Source organism: Phyllostomus hastatus, unplaced genomic scaffold (assembly GCF_019186645.2).
Source record: "Phyllostomus hastatus isolate PE091 unplaced genomic scaffold, TTU_PhHast_1.1 phas_scaffold_317, whole genome shotgun sequence".
NCBI classification, from domain to species: domain Eukaryota; kingdom Metazoa; phylum Chordata; class Mammalia; order Chiroptera; family Phyllostomidae; genus Phyllostomus; species Phyllostomus hastatus.
Genome location: NW_025334023.1, coordinates 22,860,574 through 22,884,163, shown reverse-complemented (window position 1 = coordinate 22,884,163; position 23,590 = coordinate 22,860,574). Strand labels below are relative to the sequence as shown.

Genomic DNA, 23,590 nt, shown 5'->3' with positions numbered 1-23,590 from the left:
TAGACTTCCAGGAAGTTCAGGAAGCTCAGAGAGTCCCAGAGAAGTTGGACCCAAGGAAGTACACACCAAGACACATCATAATTACATTACCCAAGATTAAATATAAGGAGAGAATTCTAGAAGCAGTAAGAGAAAAGGAGATAGTTACCTACAAAGGAGTGCCCATAAGACTAGCAGCTAATTTCTCAAAAGAAATCATGCAGGCAAGAAGGGGCTGGAAAGAAGTATTCCAAGTCATGAAAGGCAAGGACCTACATCCAAGATTGCTCTATCCAGCAAAGCTATCATTTAGAATGGAAGGGCAGATAAAGTGCTTCTCAGATAAGGTCAAGTTAAAGGAGTTCATTATCACCAAGCCCTTATTATATGAAACATTAAAGGGATTTATCTAAGAAAAAAGATAAAAAATATGAACAATAAAATTACAGTAAATTCACAATCATTAACAACCACATCTAAAACAAAAACAAAAATAAACTAAGCAAACAACTAGAACAGTACAGAACCACAGAAATGGAGATCACCTATAGGTTTATCAGCAGGGGAGTGGGAAGGGGAGACAGCGGAAAAAGGTACAGGGAATAAGTAGCATAGATGGTAGGTAGAAAATAGACAGGGAGAGGTTAAGAATAGTATGAGAAATATACAAGTCACAGAATGTATATGTATGACACATGGACATGAACTAAAGCGGGGCAATGTGGGTGGGAGGGGTGTGCAGGGTGGTAGGGAGTGGAGGGGGGAAAATGAGAGAACTGTAATAGTATAATCAATAAAATATGTTTAAAAAAACCTTCAAGCTGGGTGTAAGTAACTGAAACTAAAGGAAAGCTAGAATTCATTGGGGAGGGAGCTGATGTTCATGAATGAGATCATTTAAGGGATAGTTTAAATGGGAAAGATTTTTTTCCCCAGAACATACCAACATCTAGAAGATGAGGACACAAAGAATTGACAAAGGAGATACGGAGTAGCCAATGAAATAGAAATATAAACATTAATTTTACAATTCTGCAATCACACAAAGATAATGTTTAAATTAAAAAAGAATAGTTAACCCTGTTGAATACTGCTAACAGGTCTAGTACAGTACAAATTAATCCTTAGATTTAGCGATGACCTGGTTATTGTTAACCTCAAAGACTCATTATTGTAGAATCATATAATCAAGACTTCTTGGAGAGGCTCAAGGGAGAAAGGGAGGAGAGGAATTGAATACAGTGACCATCAATGGCTCTTTTCAAGAAGTGTTGCTGTAAAGGAAATAGGTGGAAGGAATGGTAAGGTCAAGATAGCTTTAAAGGTTAGAGGAATTTTTGTATGGTTATTGGAATCATCAAACGGGAAGATAAAAATTAGTGTTGAAGATATGCAGGAGTAGACAAAAGCTGGTTTATAGTTGTGAGTACGTGAAACAGTTTATTCTTGTATTATTTATTAATCATTGTATTATTTATTTGTATTAGTTTTGTACAAATGACCATAAATCCCCTTTTGCCCATGCCTGAACAGGATATTTTTCTAGAAAGATGCTTTTGAGCACAATGGTATGCGATGAAATGGGATTCAATGTACTCCATTGGAGGAGTGGGCCTCTAATAGATGCAGTTTATTCACAGCACATCCATGAAAGCAAGGCAGAACATATGAGTGTAGGTATAAGTGGTGGGACCATGTGAGGAACTCTCTCTTCAGATTGCTTTTATTTTCTCAACAAAATAGGAATTCCAAGAAAGTGTAGAGCTTGAGGACAGAAGATAAGATGTAATGTGTCCAGTAGGGTGGGATAGTAAATGAATTGAGATATGTGATAGTATTACTAGGAAGCTTAAAAATCTCACTTGCAGTTAATACCATGAACTGAGACCTTTAACCATGATTCTGTGTTGTTCTCCAGCTGTATTCAGGAACAGAGTATGTTGATACTTGGATTTAAATTAGAGAGGAGTGAAAACCATAGAACGTAAAGACAGGGGAGTAAGTAATGACCACAAACTCTAAACTGAATAGAGAGGGAATTGAGGAAAGATGAGGGGTACAGGACAGTGAAAGAGTATTATGCCAGTAGCTTTTACATTTTGAAGGGGTTGATATCCTAGAGAGAAAAAGATGAAATGAGATGGACAAAAATGCAACAAATTTAAATTTAGGAAGAGGTTACTGAACTTTTCACCCTCAACAGAGCCCTGTAGGTATTAAATCAACTCAGTCTATCAAAGTTGAGGGTTAAACAACATCTTGTAATTGAAACACTATTTTCCCATTTATATATGCTAATACATGTATTTTCCAGAGCTGAAGATTTCCACAGCTGAAGATCCCCAGATTTGAGATTGAGGAGTAAGAAAATTAGAGATATCAGAAAAAGGGGCTGGGTGACTAGGAGGGCATCGGGTAGAAGAGTTAACACTCCTGAGATGGAGACCTCACTGAACTGAGTGTTAGTTTCACTCAGACCAGGAGACTGATGAAGACCACAGGCTAAGGTCAGGGTCTGTTTGTCTGCTGCAATGGAACTGGCAGTTTAGGGGTTCCAGACTCTCTTCAGGGCTTGGAAGGTTCTTTTTACCTCCTGACTCTGATCTCATTTTCACACCCACTGTTCATTGTATAACGGGTGTCTTTGACTGTTGGGTACCCCCTATCCACAGGGTAGTCTATCTGCACTGATCATCCACATGGTCCACTGGTCTTTCATCTGTGGTAACAACTCTCTTTCCTTCCCCTCAGTGACTTCCCACTTTCCTGCTTCTCTTTCCTTTCCTTTCAAGGTTCCACTGTGTCTGCTTTTCTCTTAAATGTTGGTGCTCCTCACAGCTCCATTTGCAACATTTTATTTCTCATCTTGCATATTTCCTTGGCAAACTCATCAATTCTAATACTTTTAATAATCACCTAATTGATTACCATTTAGTAATCTCTCATGAGCCTGCATTTCCCTTATGTTTACAGAATCTTATAATCAACATGAGTGCCATAGAAGTACCTCAAGTTTTCCTATTGCCCAAAACTGAATTAATGAACTTTCACCTCTAGCATGTGTGTTTTCCTGCATTCTTATCCATCTTCTAGTAGCACAGATCTTCTTCAGTTTCTTACTTACCCTTCCTTGCCTCCAATCTATCAGTCAGTCATCTTATTAATTGTATTCCAATGTAGATGGTCATCTCCTCATTGCGGGCCGAGCTCTGCCTTTATTACAGCTTTAGGCTCTTGAGTAGTCATTTTTCTTTTTGTTTTATTCCAAATTGCACTGTGGCCAGAGTGATCATTCTAAAACATATTGGTGTCTTTTCAAAGTCATACCATTTTCACATGATGTATTAGGCATTTCATCACGGGTCCCTTGCTAACTTATTCAGCTTTTCCTCTAATCTCACCTCTCCCTGTGATGCTGAGATCTTGACTATTTTAACCTTCCAAGCATGTCATTCTGCCTTTCCTTTCCAAGTCTTCATATATTTGCTTCCCTTTAGCTAGAATATTTTTGCTTCTCTTCTCAGAGCTTTGCTGCACTAATCACCAATGGGCTTTCAGGACTCAATTTAGACAGAACTTCATTTGAAAAGCATTTTCTGGTGGCCATAGGCTGAATGAGAGGATTTGTCACCCATGCGAGGGAGCTAATAGGTCCCTGAGTTTGCTTTCATTTCACATTGGATCAAAGTTCTAAGCGTGGTTAGCTCTCTTCTCTTCTAAACCATACAGTCCTCAAAGGTTGGTGTAATATCCTGTTTGTATTTATATTCCTGGAGTGTTGCCCCTACTAAATTCTTCTTACATGTTTATGGAATATATAAATAAGTGAATGCATAAATTGTCAAGTTTATATAACAACTTTAAGGTTTCCTTTAATTGATTGAAAAGATGTCTCCATTGCAAGAGATGCAACCAATTAGATAAAAAATAAAGCCCCGATGAGGAGCATAAAATCAAACTAGCATTTGGCTCATCTCTATTTACATGGAGTGGTGTGAGCCCATTGTTGTACCAGTTGGACAGTAGGCATGATATATATATACATAACAATTATATATATAATACAATTAGATATGGGAGTATGTGTATGTGTATAATATGTATGCCAATTACTGTACATTTGGATAGTATGTGTTATGAGTATGTATTGTGTGTGTATGCACACACATATATATGGACAGATATGATTTATAACTAAATGGTGATCCTGGCTTGTTTGAACCTTATTATGGCTCTTCTAGCTTTCCACTGACTGTCCTTATCTAGCTTCAAGAGCTATAAACCCACATTCTCACACTCCATTTCAATTGTTAACATTAGCATGGGATTGTGTGTGTGTGTGTGTGTGTGTGTGTGTGTGTGAGCAGGGTCAGCAGCTAAAACAGAAGGCAACAAACGGCACTGAGAAATGAATAGGCTTCAAGACCACAACTACAAATACCTTAAAGGAAAACTCATTCTCTTTTCATTTCCTTATTTCTCTAGGTGCCAAAACTTGCATTTAATTTCAGGTTCAAAAAATTTTTATGTCTACCCATAATCTGTTCTCATATACTTTGCTCAGGAGAGGTTAGCTATTTTGAGTTCAAATTGATCCACATTCACCAGATGTGTGGTTGAAAACAAATACTAAGGGATGTGATTCTTGTTATAGCTTCGGATAGGCTTGGACTACACATATTATATTAAATGTGGAGATCATCTAAAAATATACTTTTTCAAGCTTCAGAGAAATCACATTTACATTTTCACAAATCAGAAAATGTTAAACTTAATTTGATACTTAACACCTAATGGGTTATTTTCAAATCACAGAAATCTTTCTTGCATTCTAAAACATTTCTGAGGCAGTATAATGATTCTAAATCATTTAATTATGAGAAAGCCTATTAACAAGATAACAAGTTTTATTTTATCTAAAATTAAGTTCAAATGTCTCATACCCTGAACAAAAATGTTTGATTCTTAAAAACATTTCTAAGATCAACAAACTGTCAAATTCAATTGATATTGGACCTAGAAAAAATTCAAATTTCAAATCGTTCTTTAGAATTCATCACCATTTGTTTGTAATTTTAAACATTTGATGTATACATTAAACTGACTCTTCTCTGAAGACATAAAGGGGTATTAGTCCAGCCCACTGCAGTCACTACACATGTCTTTTATAATGAAAGTTCTTAGGAATTAAGTAAAATATGAGCATGACACTATTCAGTAATCCATGAAAGCAGGAATTTCATGATAGTAGCCCCACTTGATAACATTAAATTTTATAAATTATACAACAAAATCTACAAAACAAATTCATCCAAACTTTACATTCCACAGTGAATTTGACTGTTCTTCGAGATTATGAGACATGACTTACAATCTTGTCAAAATACTTAGGATATGTTAGATGTATTTTCTGTTTTCTGATATAATATAGATAATGATGGTGATCAGATCTATAATTATATATATTTTTTCTTTCTAATCTATATTTATAGAATGTTGTCAAGAATGTTGGTTCCCCCCCCTTTTTATAATGAAAAGGAACTGATCTAATGAATGTAAATGAATATTTTAATATCAAGGCAACCAAAAAGATAATTCTCAAATATTCTTGACAAAGAAAATAAAAGGCTTGAAATTTTGGATATCTTCCATCTTTTCTTCTTTCTTTCCTTCTTTTATTTCCTTTCTTCCTTCATATTTTTTCTTTCTTTTTTTCTTGCAGAACCACAATTTTGTAACTGATAGAATTTCCAGAAAATATTTGATTTTATTTTTTTAAAGATTTTATTTATTTATTTTTTAGAGAAAAAGGAAAGGAGGAAGAAAGAGAGGGAGAGAAACATCAATGTGTGGTTGCCTCTCACACACCCACAACTAGGGACCCGGCAGGCATGTTCCCTGACTGGGAATCCAACTGGCAACTCTTCGGTTCATAGGCCAGCACTCAATCCACTGAGCCACACCAGCTGGGGCCAGAAAATATTTTAAAATATAAAAGATGTATATTTTAATATAAAAAGTATATGTATAGATGTATTTATATAAAAACATTTTATTTTTCTCACTTGCACTGTAATTTGCATTTAGTTGCAGCTCCAAGGGAGGTTCTCAACAATGTCTTCAGAAAAAATAATTTCCATTGGAAAGAATCAAATAGCCTCCTCAGAATTCATTTTTTTAAAGATTTTATTTATTTATTTTTAGAGAGGGAAGGGAGGGAGAAAGAGAGAGAGAGAAACATCAATGTGCGGTTGCTGGGGTCCATGTCCTGCAGCCAAGGCATGTTCCCTGACTGGGAATCGAACCTGCCACACTTTGGTTCACAGCCCCCGCTCAATCCACTGAGCTACACTGGCCAGGGCAGAATTCATTTTTTATTGTTTTTCTTCTACAGAATATTCTGGAGCTCTCCCTGGTCTCCCTACTTCATATGCTGCTTTGCTAAGAATTAAAAAGAGTTCATCCTCATCCCTCTTTGGTTCAAAGACCAGACCACGATACAGCAGTCCTTCTTTAGGAACGCTGAGCGTTTCTTCACCGAGCTGGCGAGGGACAGCCCAACATTATTATTCCCCCATCAATCTTTATCATTCATCGGATGCCTTCAAACAAGATGGTAAGTGTTGCGGGGGAAATTACACTGTTTGGAGTTAAACAGACAAGAAGACTTTATTCAAGACAATTACAATAGGGCTCAGGAATATCAACTCCCCTAAAACAGAAAATGGGAGAATTTTTAAGATCTGGAAAAGTGCAAGACATAGAGGAAAAGGGTGGTCAGTGTGATTAGGTTATTTGTGTTGACTAATTGGTGGTTGTCAAAGTTAGTCTCTTACCCTGGTATAGAGATTAGGAGTTAAGGGTCCTTTTTTTCTTGATTACATTTCAAAGAATGGCTCCCATTCTTTGAAACCTCCTTGAGAAAGAGATCCCAGGGTTTTAAAACTAGCAAGAAACTGAGAGAAGATTTATGTATCAGAGGGGAAGAGAAATTCAATTGAAAGTTAACTGTGGTGAGGGAAGAAAGGGAAAAACAAAACAAAACAAAAACAAAATGGGGTTTACCAGAAAGTTTAGAAGAACCATATGGCTGCCTTGAGTGTTTCATAGCCCTGACTATTTTTTAAATTCACAGCCATTGTTTACCCATCTTATCTTCTCTTTTTAAAAACCAGACAGTGCCATGTTACAATCAATGTGGCACAGTATGGCAATGAGTGGTCATTTTTTTACAAAAGCATAATGAATTTCATCCACATGTGCCAAAATCTACAGATTTTGTTGTATCTGCCTTTGCATGAAAGTTAACTAGGACATTTCCCTGATACTCAGGTTTAATCCTATTATTGTGTAAGCCTCAATTTTGATGACACAGACATTTTCTGCCAGGACATATCAGGCTTCCAGAAATTTTACATAATATCTGAAACTCTTGTAATATATACAGACAGACACATTACTTCTTATCTGACAAGATTTCCCATGTAACTTCCCAAGTAATCAAAGACCTAGTGAAGACAACATAAAACACAGAAAATTATTTTGATAAAACAGTCTTTGTTTTCTTGATAGATTACTCAAAAAGGTAAACCTTTCAGCAGAGGAAACAGAACTAAATTTTTGTTTTATGTAAGTACACCATTGATATTAAAGTTTAATTTTAAATCCCTTAAGATTCACTTTTTAGCTAGCTTGATAATACAGGTAAAATTCTCCTTTTGTCTTTCTTTTCAACATTTTGTATATGTTAACTTGTTCTTCAAAAGCAGAAGTTCTCATTTAAATAAAACTTATTTCCCTTGATGAATATGCATCTTCACTCTTCATTCTATTTCTTATCCAAAATACCTTGTACTATTTATGCAGACATACATTAAAACACATCATACTGTTAATTACATATATTAAAATTTTTAACCTTTAAAAACATTAAATTTTAGTAAAATCTAAAAGTAAACAATAATAAACTGTCTTCTTTATTATCTGCTTGTGGCTTGGCAAGCTTATAAATATTTTTAAAATTATTTTTGGAAACGTATTTTCTCAGAGCAAATTCCTCAGCGTGGCTTAAAACATATTCACTAATAAACCCAAATTTGTCTTTAATTTTCTACACTTGAAAGCCAAAGGTACATACACTTATGTTCAATAATTGCTTTTACAGTATTTTTTCTTATTTGAAAATGATCTAGGTATGGAACATATTTCTATCATTTAATTTAATTTGGGAAAACTTTAGGCTTTCAGATTACTGGAATAATTTGGGAAATTTATTTGAACAGTTCACCTAAAATCTTTTCACCTTACATATACTTATTTTACTCACTCATAATTATGTTTGGATCACTCATAAAAATTATATCATATCATCTAATTTTTCTTAATTATAAATTTTTAACAGAGATAGCATGCACTTATTTGACTAGTGTTATCAAACAGAAAAAGTTTGTCCACCCAACACTAGCACAGCTAAACACTAAACACCAGGAACGACAGTAGAGAAAGACTGGCTATTTTCTTACGAACAGAGCCACCCAGGGGGACAGGGAAGGTAGTTATGCTCGAAAGCTCAAACTTCTCCATGATGTGTAGGTTACAGACTATATAGGGAAGAATTATAACCACAAAGAAACCTTATTTTCTTTAATATGGGCTTTTATTTTAATTGTTTTCCTGTGCCTCAAACAATCCTCACCTAGCACCCTGGTTCACCACTTTCCTCTTCTTTGCTTAATTATTAAGCCCTCAGGACAATGAAGCTGTGCTCAGCATCTAGTAGTCTTGGGACTAAGATCTGGGGTCTATTGACTATTAAGACAGAGTTTTTCAATCAAACTAAACATAGTATCTTGACCTCAGTTGTGTTTTAGCTGCAGAGCCAGGAAAGCGGAACAATCCCACAGAACAAATCCTTGTGAAATTAAACAGAACTCCCTGGCTGACACCAGGAACAAATGCAATGATTAATTACCCCTAGCACCAACCAATCAGTAGAGACCAAGACCCTAACTCCATTAGTCACTATGATTAATGATTTTTCCCCTATATATTCCATTCCCTGGAAGGTATGGGGAACCAGGTCTTTGAACATGAACTACCTGTGACTCTGGGCCACATCCTTAATAAATCCTTATTTTCTTGGCTGCAAACTCCTGTTTGTGTTTTGTTGGGCTTTGATGCACACAGGCAGGTGGACCCCTTAAAATCTGGTAACAAAATCAAAAGACTCCTTGGTTAGGGAGTTCAGGATTGCGTTGGATGCTCATGGGTTGGATTTGAGGTAAGGATAATAAATCATTTTTGCGGGAATTCATGACAGTTATGAGGTCTGCTCCAGTGTCCCTTTGTCTGGTTTCATGAGAAAGTAGCCAGGGGGTTGTTCCACCTTAAGGATCAGGGCTGAAACATAACTTAGTTCAAGATACTAAGTTTAGTCTGCCAGAGATCCAGACCTTGTGAATATGAGTCAGGCTTGGGCTATTGTCTTTTACTGCCTGAGGGTTGCTGATTATCCAGAAGAAAGTCTAGGCCTCTGAGGAGTACAGATAGATTGAGAGAGATATGGTTTCTAGAACTAGGACTTAAAGCTTGGCTTCACTAGTAAACCCAGGTAGAACAAAGTTGTTTATCTACATTATATGTAATGTTGATAACGCTAAAGACATCTGTTTTAATTAAAATAACAAATTTAAACGAGCTTTATTCACTGAAGATTACCTTAGATCACAAAAACTTGAGACAAATATTTAAGATTGCCTCTGTCTTTCTGAGCGTTTAGAATGCTCAGTCTTTACAAGCACTTGACCTTTAACCCAATTACATAGAGCTGTTCTGGAAATACCATCCAGAGGTAGAAAAATACCACTCATTTACAGCATACTGTTGTAAGAAACATCCAAATCTGTAGAGAATTTTTATGAGTTTATTTGAGCCAAACTGATGATAATGATAGGGAGCAAGATCTAAAATGCTCTAGAGAATAACAGCTTATTTTATGTGTTTGAGGTTAAGGAGGGAACATTAGAAAAAGTACATAAGGGTGGAAGAAAGCAAGGAGGGGATAGGAGTATAGGATAGTTAAGATTACATGCTCTCCTGGGTGTGGTCACCTGGAGATTAAATTACAGTGCAGTTAAAATTGGTGCTCTGGAGGGAGCCTGGGAGTCTGAAAGGGTTGTCCAGTAATAGATGGAGGGGTTTGAAAGGGGGCATTTCAAAAATACAGTAACCTGGATGCGCAGGGATTACTTAAAGCAAAATTAAGCCTTTTAGTAAAGAAATTGTATACCCATTATACCCACCATGACGTGCCCTTGTAGGAATTGTGATCTGATCACCCTTTGAGGTTACTTTCCATAGAACCCCCTTTTCCATCTCTAATATGAGAGTACATATATAGACACACATAGACAGATGCAGAGAGGTTTTTGTCATGAGACAGGTATGTTAATGTAAAACTCAATGGTTTATAAAAGAGCTGTGGGTTCCAAATTATGCTTTGGCAATTGGAATAAGTTAAATTTATCTCCTCAGGCAGCTAAAGCTTGACTATATTCATGGAGAAGAGAATTATGATTTGTATTTGTCCTTGACAAATCAAGTTTCAAATGACCTTTCCTCCTTTTTATTTTAAAAATGAAAACTACCTTCCTAAAATTTGCATTTTAGAAAGATGGCCTAGATAAGGCTTCCTGGAGAAGACCAGGTATATATATGATGGGGGACCCAAAAACCCTGGAATTACCTTCTGGAGGAAAGACCCCTTGTAGTACAGGCTTTCCCCAATAGGTGAGTGTCCTAGGAACCCGTCTGTATCAGTATTCCAGCTGGCGTTGTTGTGAGATGCTGTGTTAGGCTTCAATTAATTTTTTTAACTCTTTCAATGCATCTCCCCATTTCATGATGGGTTTACGAGTACATCTGCCCACACAGTGCTGAGTGTTCAGCAGTTTTGACCAAAAACGGCATTACCCTATGCCCTACCTACTCTATTCACCTGAACTCACCCTGAGCAACTTTTGTTTGTTTGTTTGTTCCCCTGAATGAAAAAAGTCCTCAAAGGGAAAAATTTTCTGATGTGGAAGAGGTGAAACAAACAAACAAACAAACAAACAAAAACGGCAGAAGCACTAAAAGTCAGAGAGTTCAGAAATGTTTTGAGCAGTGGAAAAATGTCTCAATCAGTGTATTACATCAAATGGAGAATACTTTGAAAGTGACTGAAGTTTAAACATGTAAGAATAAATACAGTTTTTTTATAAATAAATTTTGGGGGTTTTGGCCCCACCCCACCCTGGCCCAGTATATTTCATAGGCACAGGAAAAGAAATGCAAGCTCCTCCTAGAAGTTCTTGGTTTCTTAAGGGCTAATACTGACAAGCCTTTTGAGATGAATAGAGGAGGTTTTTAGAAGGTAAATAAGGATTAGTGGACTTTGGATTTTTTTCTGGAGCCACACCTCTGGTCCTGTAAGGGCTAGATTTGTAAAACAGGTACCGTTGGGGTTATTTTAGTACCTCAAAGAATTGGGTTGCTGCCTAGGTGGCACTAAAGAACCGAAAAATTCAAAAGACTCAAAATCTACTGTTGAAATGTTCCCTTCCCTCTGGGTACATTTAACTTAGGGGAAAAGAACTAAAAAAAGAGAAAAATATATGTATAGGCTCTAAATATCCCCTTCCAATTTGGTCAAATCTCTGATCAAAAAGTTATTAAAGCCTTTCAAGTGTCTTAGCTATAAATATTACTGGCAGTATGAAACAACCCCGTGGACCCAAAACAGTGCAAGATGACTACCCTCCCAAGATCCAGTCATTCCCAAAGAGAATCAAAAGAAAAAACAAACAGCGTGTTATGTCCCAGGCAGAAAGCCAAGCCAAGTTCTTAGGATGGAAAACAAGACAAGAAAGAAGGCAATAGTCATACCTGGGAGAAAAAGGATAAATAACCAATTGGTCTGGAGTTGGAAGTGAAGGGGAAACATGAAATATTATTTTCCTCTTTCATTTGACTCAGGAGATATCCACTTAAAAAAATATTTGAGAATCTTCCATGGATTCCAAAAATTCTTTATCTGTGGTCTTTGATCTAGGAGTGAAAGATATCTGAAAGGGATCATACATAGACATAGTTGGTTTTATTTTGAGTTGATAACTATTAATTGTCTTTTCACAGCAAAAGGCAGTTTAGACAGAATTGTTAGGATGAGCACTCAGATGAAGGAGGGTAGAGTGGACAACAGAAGTTATGCTAGACTTTTGCAATGAATCTTTTAATGATACTACTTTTGAATTTTGAAACATTTTGTAAACATCTGCATGACAATTAAATTTCTTATTCTATTGGCACAATTTGGGAACCCTTGTTTTCAAGTGAGCTTAACGATTTTATCTAACCAGAATTCTCCTCACAATGGCCAGTGCAACTCAAGATGTCTTCAGCAAGATTCTCCTTTGCAAATATCTGCAGTTTCTGGGACTATAGTTCTTACACATAAAATAAGCAGATGTTTCAAAACGATGGCACCCTCAATTTTTGGAAGTAAAGGATTCTATTTATCAATATTCACTTGAAGGTCTCCTTTTGGACCCAGTCCAGCTCAAAATGAATCCAGACTGATCCTAGACCAAGTTCTTAAGTTAAACCCAATTTAACATCCCACTCCTGCAAGAGGCTGAAACAGCAACTAAGTTAGTTATTAACTTTTGGTTTAGTGATGGGGTTTAGCAAGAGTAATTTTATTTTGGCTTGTTGTTTCTTTTTTTAACAGTAGTGTAGTCAGTTTTTGTTCATGTATCTACTGATTTTAAGTCTAATACACTTTGGGCTACATTTTAATTGTGATTGATGATGGACTAAACATTCAAAGAAACATTTTGCCAGCACTGAACTGCTTGGAAAGATTCTAGAAATGTCAAGTTAGGCGGTGATGCCAATCATAAGCAAACACATGCCACATGATTATGCCAATTGTTGCCGTGTGAAGCACCATCTAAAAGCGTTGATATTTAAATTGTGTTTAATCATAGTTCTAGCACCTTAAAAATGTTTTCTTTTGAAAATACTTAATACAGGTTTTGTAACTCCCATTAAAATATTTGGTGAAAGACAATATCAAGAGAATTAGAAGACAAGTCTGAGACTTAGAGAAAATGTGTATACTTTTAATTATCTGATATAGCTCTTGCCATTGTGGTTCAGTTGGTTGGAGTGTCATCCTGTAAGTGAAAGGCTGAGGTAAGTGGTCAGGACCCATACTTAGGTTGCAGGTTTGATCCCCTTCTGGGTGCATACGATCCCCAGTCCAGGAGCAAACAGGAGGTAACCCATCAATATTTCTCTTTCACATTAATGTTTCTCCCCCTTCTCCTCTTCCTTCATCTCTCTCTAAAAAGCAATGAAAAAAAAAGCCTTCAGGTGAGGATAAAAAAAGAATATCTGATATATGATTATTATCTAAAAATATAGAAAGAATTCTTAAAACAATATAAGAAAACAAACAATGATTTTAAAAAAAATGGGCCTTAACAGACATCTCATCTAAGAAGATAGACAGCAAATAAACATGTGAAAAGTTGCATCACATCATATGTCATCAGAGAAATACAAATTAAACAGTGAGATATTACTACACCAAATGCTAATGAGGATGTAGATCAATTGGGAACTCTCATACGTTATTGGAGGGAATACAAAAAACATTTTGTATAGGCACTTTGGAAGACATTTTGCCAGTATCTTACAAAACTAAACATACTCTTAAAATAATCCCACAATTATAGCCCTTGGTATTTATCTAAAGGAGTTGAAAATTCATGATGTCCTTCAGTAGGTGAGTGGATAAATACTATCGTATATCCAAATAATGGAACATTATTCACTGCAAAAAGAAATGAGTTATTAAACCATGAAAAGACCTGAAGGAAACTTAAATGCATATTACTAAGTGAAAGAAGTAAATCTTAAAAGGCTACATACTGTATAATTTAAACTATTTGATGTCCTGAAAAAGGCAAAATTATGGAGACACTGAAAAGATCAGTGGTTACCAGAGATGGGAAATTGGGGCAGAGATGAATAGAGCATAAATGGCTTTGAGGGTATTGAAAATGCTGTGACTATGTCACTATACATTTGTCTGAATTAAAGAATGTACAAAACTAAGAATGAAACTTAACATAAACTATGGACTTTGGGTGATTATGCTATGTAATGTATGTTTATCTTTGATTTTAAAAAATGTGCTCTTCTAGTTAGTGGTGTTGATCATGAAAGAAGGCATGCATGTGAGTGGTGGAGGTAGGAGGTGTATGAGAAATCTCTACCCTCATCTCAATTAAACCTAAAATTTAGTCTTAAAAAAAGTCTTTAAAAATCCCATTATATGAATTCTAATATCATACTCATCAGGCAAACATGTGTTGGCATTTTTGTTCTTTAAGCATCGTTATTTTACAGATGACATCAGGATGGAATATATAGTCATGCACTCCCAGTGACATTTATTTCAGTGAGTGACAGACCACATAATGACAGTAGTCTTGTAAGACTCTAATGGTGCCAAATTAACTGTGGGAAATGGAAGGCTTTGTGGTTCATAGAAGGGATTTTTTCCCTCTCTGACAGAGCCATATCCGTGGGGTTTGGCAATAGATTCTCTTTATCTCAGAGCACCTCAATTTTGAGTGCACAGATTACCTCAATTTTGAGCCACTGACCTGTTTTAGTGCAAAGAAGCCTGCCCCCAACTGTTATATGTTCAGAGGGTGCTATAGCTCTCCCAGATCTAGCCTGACACTCTTTAGAGAACAGTGTCAATTCTTTGTGGAAGACCTAAGATCCTGCGCAAGGACAAAGGTTCACAGGAGCTAGCTTAACAAGTCTTTATTAAGTGCTACTGCCACTTTAGTAAACCTTTGTGATGGAACCGACCTGTTTTTGTTTTGGGGGAATATTTTCAGGTTGTAATTATGCAAAACATAGATAAGGTTTATTTCTTCCACCAATTCGATGTCACAGAGAGCCCTTTATGTAAGATAGGATCAATGGAGACAAAAAGAGATTTCCAAAGTCAAAATATTGGATCCTCAGTTTTGCACTGTCTCAATGTTAGACACCTTAGTTTTTGAAAAATGAATACTGCAAACTGTCTTAATCTGACCATTGTTCCCACACACAATAGCCAAGACACATAGCCATGGCAGTCCACTTTGTTCCTCTCTCCCTCCATCCTCATTTCTTTTTCTTACAAATCCTCAGGCCACCTGAACTCCCTTCCAGCTGACATGATTATGGTGATTTACTCCTTACCCAGCGTGTTTCCCCTAGATATTTCCAATTTATCCAGCTCACACCCTGTCCATTGAAAGCTTCGATATACTATTGCAAACCTGTTGGAAAGAAACAAAGGGAGGGCTACTGGGACAGTGTTTATCAAGTCCACAGTAGTGTGTGGCAATATCCTAGGCCTTCCCATTCACTCACCACTCCTGCACTGACACAGAGAAACTTCCGGTCCTTCAAGATTCATTTATGATAAATACCTTATACAACTGCCTACAATATTCAGTACAGTAACATGCTCTACTGGAGCAACAAGCTATACCATATAGCCTAGGTATGCAGTAGGCTATACTATATAGATTTGTGTGAGTCCACTCGGTGATATTTGTGTGACAATGAAATGGTCCACACACATTCCTTAGAACATTACCCTATTGTTAAGACACACGTGACTATATTAAGTGATCAAAACTATGAGATACTTTTGTATTTTGTATAATTTGGTTCTACCCCTTGTACTTTTGTTCCAAGTGTATGTTGACATAGCTCACAATCATAAATAAAACCCCACCAGAACAAATGAAAACACATGAAAATAATGAAAACAACATATATTTGGACATAAAATGGAGCCAGGCCTCAAATTAGTTTAAAGGGTCTACTTACACCTGCTTTGGGTAATTAACAGTCAAGGAAATAAAAACTGGTCAGTTACATATTTCTCAGTGTTTCAGTGATTACAATAAGGTAGTAATTGAGTAGAAGCACAGTTATTGCTGACAGTAAGATCCGATGCATTTTTCTGAAGGGTCCTTATTAAAAATTAATTAACTGACATAAAGGCCAGTGACCTGAACATTATTCTTTTTGGCTATATAACAGTGAGTTTCATCTGCTTCAGCAAAGGTTGATGAAACCCAAGCATCAACCTCAAAATGAGAAGTGATTATTCTAAAAATATGCTCCTTAATCTTTAATATATACAATTACTTGGAATCTTGCTAAAATAGAAACTGTTTCAATAGATTAGGTGTAGGGCCAGATCATCTGCATTTGCAAAATGCTCCCAAGTGATGGTGGTGCTGATGGTCTGTTGGCCACACTTTAGGTATCAAGGCTCTGACTGGAAACCAGTCTTATATAATTTAATTCCTCTGCTGCTCTAGATTAATCCATATTTAGAATATTTGGAAGAATATGGAGTCTGAGTATTTTTTTCAAGTAATCCTTCATAACTATTGTTTTCTCATTTGAGCATTTGATAGATCTTGGCTGGATGTGACTTTGAGTTTGTTGTTTTTGACAAGAGCCTGAAATACAGCTTTCGTCAGGTAATTCCCTTTAGCCATAATAGAGAGTAAAGCTGCAGTTGACATGCTCTTGTGAAAAATGAGAAAGCTAACAGAGCCTGAATACAAAGTCATCCCACTCCTGTTCACAGTTAAGCCCAGAAGTACCCCAGGTAGAGGTAAGATTTTTCTAAGAAATGTAAAAATCCAATCTGTAGAGCAATTTGGGACAGCGATTCCACTTTTAAATGTACACCTTGGAGAAATTCTTTCACACATGCACAAGAAAATATAAAAGTATGTTCAATGCAATATGTTTAATTACAAAAATTAGAAACAACTAGATATCCATCAGAAGGGAAATAGGTACATAAATTCTACTTGTTCATTCTTTGAAAACTTAAAACTACTAAAGAGAATAGAATATATCTTTATGAGACAAAATGGGTATACCTCAAAGTATTATGGTTAGTGAACAAGAAAAGTTACAGAATATTACATACACTATGATACCACTTACATAAAAAACTAAAAATTTGAAAATAATGTATACTATTTTAGGATAACATATGTGGTACAATTTTACAAATGTGAACATAAAACAGCAAGTTGCCTGTGGTGCTTCCTCTGAGGACAAAGGGAGAGTGAGAGCAGGAACACAGTCCCAGGATAGGGTGGAGTGATGACCTCACCTGTGTGTCATTTCACTTCTTAAGTAAAAAAATGAGAGCAATGTGATGATACCTACAGTACATAGAGTCTTAAATGGCTCACAGTAATGTCTACCTCCTGGTATTTACAGTGTACTCTCTTCGCCCTCCTCGTGAGCTGCAGCTAGTAACTTGCTTCTGAAAAACAGATTATGGCAAAAATAACGGAACATGACTCTCAACATGGGGCTACAAAAGACTCTGGCTTCCATCTGACTTCCATTCTATAGAAGAATGCTTAATCAGGACTCAAATAAACAAATCTTGATTGACTATAGGGATTGGTTGCCTAGCAAATAATACCAATCTGTTGAGATGATCACAAAATAACACAGATTAAAATAGATGAAATTTATGAAGAAACCTTAAAACCATAATATTTAAGAGGATTCCTTTGTACAAAATTTAGAAGTGTGGTGAGGATATCAACAAAATGAACAAAAATTGTATTTTTGTTACCTCATGGTCTCTGTGGATCAGGAAAAGCAAATGTGTCTCAGTTGGGTCCTCTGGCTCTGTGCCTTTCACATGGTAGGACTGTTGTCTCATTCCAAGGCTTTAAATGAGTAGGGAGCCACCTGTAAGCACACTCCCTTCACATAATTATTGACAGAATCCAGTTGCTGAAGACTGTTGGACTGATTGTCTCAATTGCCCAAGGCCATTCTCAGCAGGCCACTCCACAGGTGGTTCACAGCACAGTAGCTGACTTCCAGTAGCAGGGCAAAGCAGAGCATGAGAAAGCAAACAAGATGGCCTCAAGAAGAATATAGCACTTAGTCATTAACACTGATCTAGGAGAGGAAGTGGACACAGTCAATGGGTAAAAATGTTTGAGCTAGACTCATAAAGGAGAGGAGGAGTGTAGCAGTACCTGGAGGGTTGTTTCATTGGAGCTGAGCAATTAGAGAAGTCCTCAAAAATTGTTTTGCTTTTAAACCGATATTGTTATTTTGGATAATGACAGTGATTGCTCTTCAAACTCTTTCACAAACCAAGAAATATCTAGTTTTTTAAATAAAATTGAGTTGTTAATAATTACTCTAAAATAGTTGTTTGAATATAAGTAATGTAATTTAATTGACTTAAAAATTTTACCAAGGTTTAAATTAGAAATTCTTATAATAATTTAAGTTAATTGAGAGCCTTTAGGAGTCAGCACCTTAAGCACCTGCCTAATATGTCCAGCTTTTGGATTTTGTAGTGTAGACAAGGATTAACCACTGCTGGTAATATACTTCTCCTTCCCTTTATAAGTGAACAACCAATAAATATTTCTTTTACTTAATCTTTTTACATTGTGGTGGTTTTAGTAGGAAAGAATTAATTGTAGGCTTCACCTCCTTCTATTTGTGATGAAATGGTTAGGTCTATATATTTTATCTTCTTTGCACAGAGGCAGTCTGAATTAGGAAAAATTCTAATCATAAAGTTCAGACTTCTACTAAGGGAGCCTATTTCTGATATTCAATTACTACAAATGCTATCTCAGGTGAGAAAAGGGTGGTTTTTTGGGAGCAGTTGAAGTGAATTACTTCTCACTAAGGTTAAGTATATAATTTTGGGTCTCTTTAATTTCATCAATGGTAAGCACAACCTGCAATTTACATAACACTTTAAGTCTGCCCAGTCTTCGGAGTTTCTACCACTGGCTTCTGACATTGGGAGATTCCTGCAAACAACCAAATGTGTTGCCTCATACCCTCAGTAACTTTGGCTGAATTTTACTGTTAACACAGCTCATTTCCAGACTTGACTTGGCTTGTGGGCAATGACATCAAGACGGAAAGTGAACTTTGTGTTGACAATTTTCTCCATTTCTTCAAAATATCCTTTGCTGGTAAATTGTTTTGGATGTCCAAATACAAAATTTAAATGATCTTTCATGATACTAAGAATTCTGTCTGGGAGGGGGAAGTGTATTTCACTTGGGTGATATACTCCTACATAAATCAGAATTATTTCACTTTCTCTCTATTTAAAAAGAGACCATATTCTACTAAAAATCTCACCAACTCATGACCATTCAGAAATTTTATAACTGTATTCTTTTGTTGTATTTTAATTTTTAGAGCTATAGTTATTGTTTTTATATTAGTATGCTTTTATTTTCAGTTTAGCTATGTGCCATTTGAACAAAGAACATTTCATGTGCTCCTCTTTATCCTCATCCAGCATTTAGTGGTGGAAGCTTAGTAACAGCCTAACAAACACTGTTAAATGAGACATCTATTTGAAGAATTTGAAGTCTGAATTGAAGTTTAATTTCTACCCTATGATAGAATATTTGCATGTGTATTATTTTAAATAAGCTGTATATTTTGGATTACAAATGGAAAGAAAGAGCAATGTCCTCTCTGTTGATAGGGTTGTGTAGTGGTTTTTCTTTTTCTGATTATAATAAGGGGTTGACATACTTGATCATTTTCATAAATGATAGCATCTCTGAATCATCTGACCTCTCTTTTATAGCTACATTAGAAAATGACAAAAAATCTATTAGACACTCAATTTATATTATGTGTGCAACATAATGCCACTACCCATAAAACATTTATCATAATGCTTTTTAATAAATAATGCTTTAATACTTAGGAATCCTTGAAAGTTTCATAATGACAGTTCACACTCATTTGACTTTTATAGGGATTCTTAATTTAAATTTTGAAAGGCAACTTAAAGTTAAAGGAAGGTTTAGATATTTTAAGGATTCTTGTTAGATGCTCATGTGGTATAAAAAGTTTTTCTCACATTGTAACTGTGAATGTCATACAATGAATTTTCTAATTAAACATTTCAAAATTTCTGGAAGTTTCACATAAAATATATTAATAATCATTAAAAGTACATTTCTTATAATTGTGTTGGACATAATGGCTTAATTAATATTTTCTCTAGATTATGTTACTGAAACACATAGGTCACATTATATGAATAAACTAGATAAGACCATAAATTAAAGGTAACCAGCGGGTGGAGAGGATTGGGATTTGACATTAGACTTAATCTTCAAGAAAAATGGGCACAGATGGGATTGTTTAAAAGAGATTTAAGTCTGAAAGGTAAGTTTAGAATCTAGGGAGGCATATAATCTGTGATCAAGATCCAGGAAACAATTGAAAACGTGATCCAATGTCAAAAAGTAAGGCTTCCCTAAGAACCTAACTGAAGGAGTCTCAGATTTGGTCATACTTAATATGTCTCGGCAGGAAGAAAGTTAGTATCTGGGCAGCCTATCAATAAATGGCAATAAAGAGAGGCGAGATATCAGCTTGATTCCAGCACAGAACTCTACAAGGGAAATCATTGTCTCCATTAAAAAAATATATAGCAGTGCTTCAAGAAACTCCACTGAGAGAAAGGCTGGTTGGTCCCAGAGTCATCATTTCATGGTAAGACTTTATCTTGTTGCTCAGGCATCATCTCTCGTGGAAGATTACGACTGCTGACACCATGCTAACATAGGCAGTCTTTTTTTTTTTTTTAATTGCTCTAGTCCAGCGATTTTCAACCAGGGTGCTGCAAGGATTTTGAAAACATGCAATACATGACTATTTACTCATGGACACTGACCTCTTTTCCCTTAGATTGTCAAATAATTAAAAAAAAAAAAACCACCAGCGAACATAATGGCCATCCCATGTGAATGAATCAAAATCACAACTTTTTTTTCATCAGATTGGCAAAAATTATATGTTTTGGTGTGCCACAGCATTTTAGTAATTAGTTTATGTGTGCCATAAATAAAAAAGGTTAAAATTGCTGTTCTTGTGTGGTTCAGAGGTGGTCCAGAAATTTGTGTAGTTTGGGTTGTTTCAGTGACTCTAGAATGCACTGCTTTAATTTAGGGAGTGGAGGCCAGAAATGCTAAATGACCTATAAATATAATGCACAGGCTCCTTAAATGTCCTGCCAGACATTCACATATGGTGAAAATTTTTATAATTTTTGGAGACTAGAATGTACTTTTGTATTATGTTATATACAAGGCATGTTTACATATAATGCACATGCCATTGTAAAAATTGTGTAAAGTACAGTAAAATTATATTTAATTTTGTTAAGAACTTTACCCAGAGTGTTGACCATTTAGAAAATCATATCACTCAACACCTATGGCACCCATGATATTTGAGTCTCCAATACCACACTTTGATCAGTTTGCATTTGTTGCTGCTACATTCCTGAGGATTTTATGAACAAAAACAAACTGATTACTTCTTCATGTCTTTTATTATAAATGTTACTGAGAACCTACATACGAATAAAATACTATTTTTTGTTACTTTTTTTAAAAAAAATCAAAATTTTATTTATTTATTTTTAGAGTGAGGGAAGGGGAGGGAGAGAGGGAGAGAAATATCAATGTGTGTTTGCTTCTCAAGCACCCCTACTGGGGACCTGTCTAGCAATCCAGGCATGTGCCCTGACTGGCAATCAAATTGACCACCCTTTGGTTCACAGGCAGTCACTCAATCCACTGAGCCACAGCATCCAGGGCAACTTCTTTTTTATCTGATCTTTCAGTAAATAAAAAAAAGTATATAAGTAGGTTATTTAATTTTTTATAAAAAGAGAATTATAAAATATTTGTTGTTAAAAGGATCCAAGAACCACTAGCCTAAATATGGATGTGCAGCACTTTCCCCTCATTTGTAAATTGTTTTTCTGGGCTTGCTGAGTTTGTCAGTAGAGTTCAAGGATAACAAAAGGGGAAAGGAGAAAGACTATACACACACACACATATATGAATTTGATTTTAGATTTATAAATATAATTTACTAAAGATCTCCAATTTATGTCACCTCTAAATCTTGCCCCTGGCTTACCTCCATAACTGAGGCCATCTTGCCTAAATAACTTGGATGATCCCACAGCATATCTTATTTTTCTGATATAAACCCAGGAGAAATCCACCCAGGGAAATCTGCTCATTATTTTTCTCACATGTCTACCTTCCACATTTTAGTTACCTGTTTGAAGATCTATTTCTTTCACAAACACAAACCCTTTGGGAGGAATACAGGTTCTCAGAGAAGACCCTGTCCTCTACCAAGGTAACTGAGCCCTAACTTGCTATGTGGTTGCCCTGCAGAGAGCAAGATTAGTACCCTGACTACACCAAATCAGCTCAAATGCAGACAGATTATACTACACATATACCAAAATGTATGAAAATATTTATTGCTCACATCATGAGACTTTATAGTGAGATCAGGATGAGCTGGTCCGAGAATAGCATGAGCAAGGCACAGAAAGGAATGGGTAGCATTGGTTTTCATTGTGGCTGGGGAGTGGGGTTGGGGTGAGAGTTCTTATGTGGGTTTAGGTTTGCATGTTATGAACTTTCCTACCTGAGTCAAGGGAGAAATGTGTGTCAGCTATTCAGCCTGGCTTATCAGCTTTCCCTTAGGTAAGGTAAAAGGGATGAATCCTGACCACTTAAAAGCCATCAGTGGTAAAAGATCAAAAAGGGAGTCAGACTCATGATTACATGACCACCTGGTAAAAATCCCTACATGTAAAAATACAAAGCAAGAATCACAGCATCCATATAATATAAATGTCTAAATAATAACACTGGACCTTCTAGAAGGGTTAACAAAATAGGATTTAAGAATAGAGACACAGGATAAAAACCTACTTTCAGAATTTGGGCATATGAAGAAGGACCGGTGCTTAAGGACCAAATAGAAAACCAGTTTTAGAAACTGCAGCACTATAACTGATAAAGTTAGATATAAGATTGAGTAATTGACTATCTCCTGTCATAAACCCTAGACCTGGAGATACACTTTAACTAGGTTGTTATTAAAAATGCCTGAGTTAAGGAGAAAAACATATAAGTAGGTCTCTATAATAAAAGGATATTTGTGTCACTGTACATTACTTTCTAATAAAATTATGTTTTTAAAGTTTGAAAATCATTTGTTTAAATATAATATTAATCAAAATAAGAAATTCTTGATATTATAATAATTTCTCAACCTAATGCACATTTATTTCTTATTCATGTAACATTCCATTTGGTTCATCAATATGGAGAGTTGGGAACCAAATTTGGTCCATATAACATCTTTGATATCTATCAGAGCTTTGCTGGAATCCACTGTTCCTCTACCTTCAGCTAGTTGACAAAAGAAGAGAGAGAGGATGGTGAATCATGTGGGATTTTTGTAACTAGTCCAGGATTTCACATACTCTTATTACTGGTAATGTAGAGGCAACTAAAAGGATAGAAACATAGCAATCAAATTAGAAAAAGTCAAACAAGTAGGTAAAGAATAAAGATATAAAAATTTTTACAGAGATGATAAAGAAGACATTAAA

At 35.7% G+C, this 23,590-nt stretch overlaps 1 protein-coding gene across 1 annotated transcript in view; it reads left to right on the top strand.

Annotated features, from left to right (window-relative positions):
• Positions 1–23,590, top strand: part of CNTN5 (contactin 5) — an 893,122-nt gene that overhangs the window by 410,014 nt on the left and 459,518 nt on the right. The window contains exon 3 of the mRNA XM_045818134.1: positions 6,374–6,595. Within this exon, the coding sequence (XP_045674090.1) occupies positions 6,374–6,595 (222 nt within the window). The remainder of the gene's footprint in view (positions 1–6,373; positions 6,596–23,590) is intronic.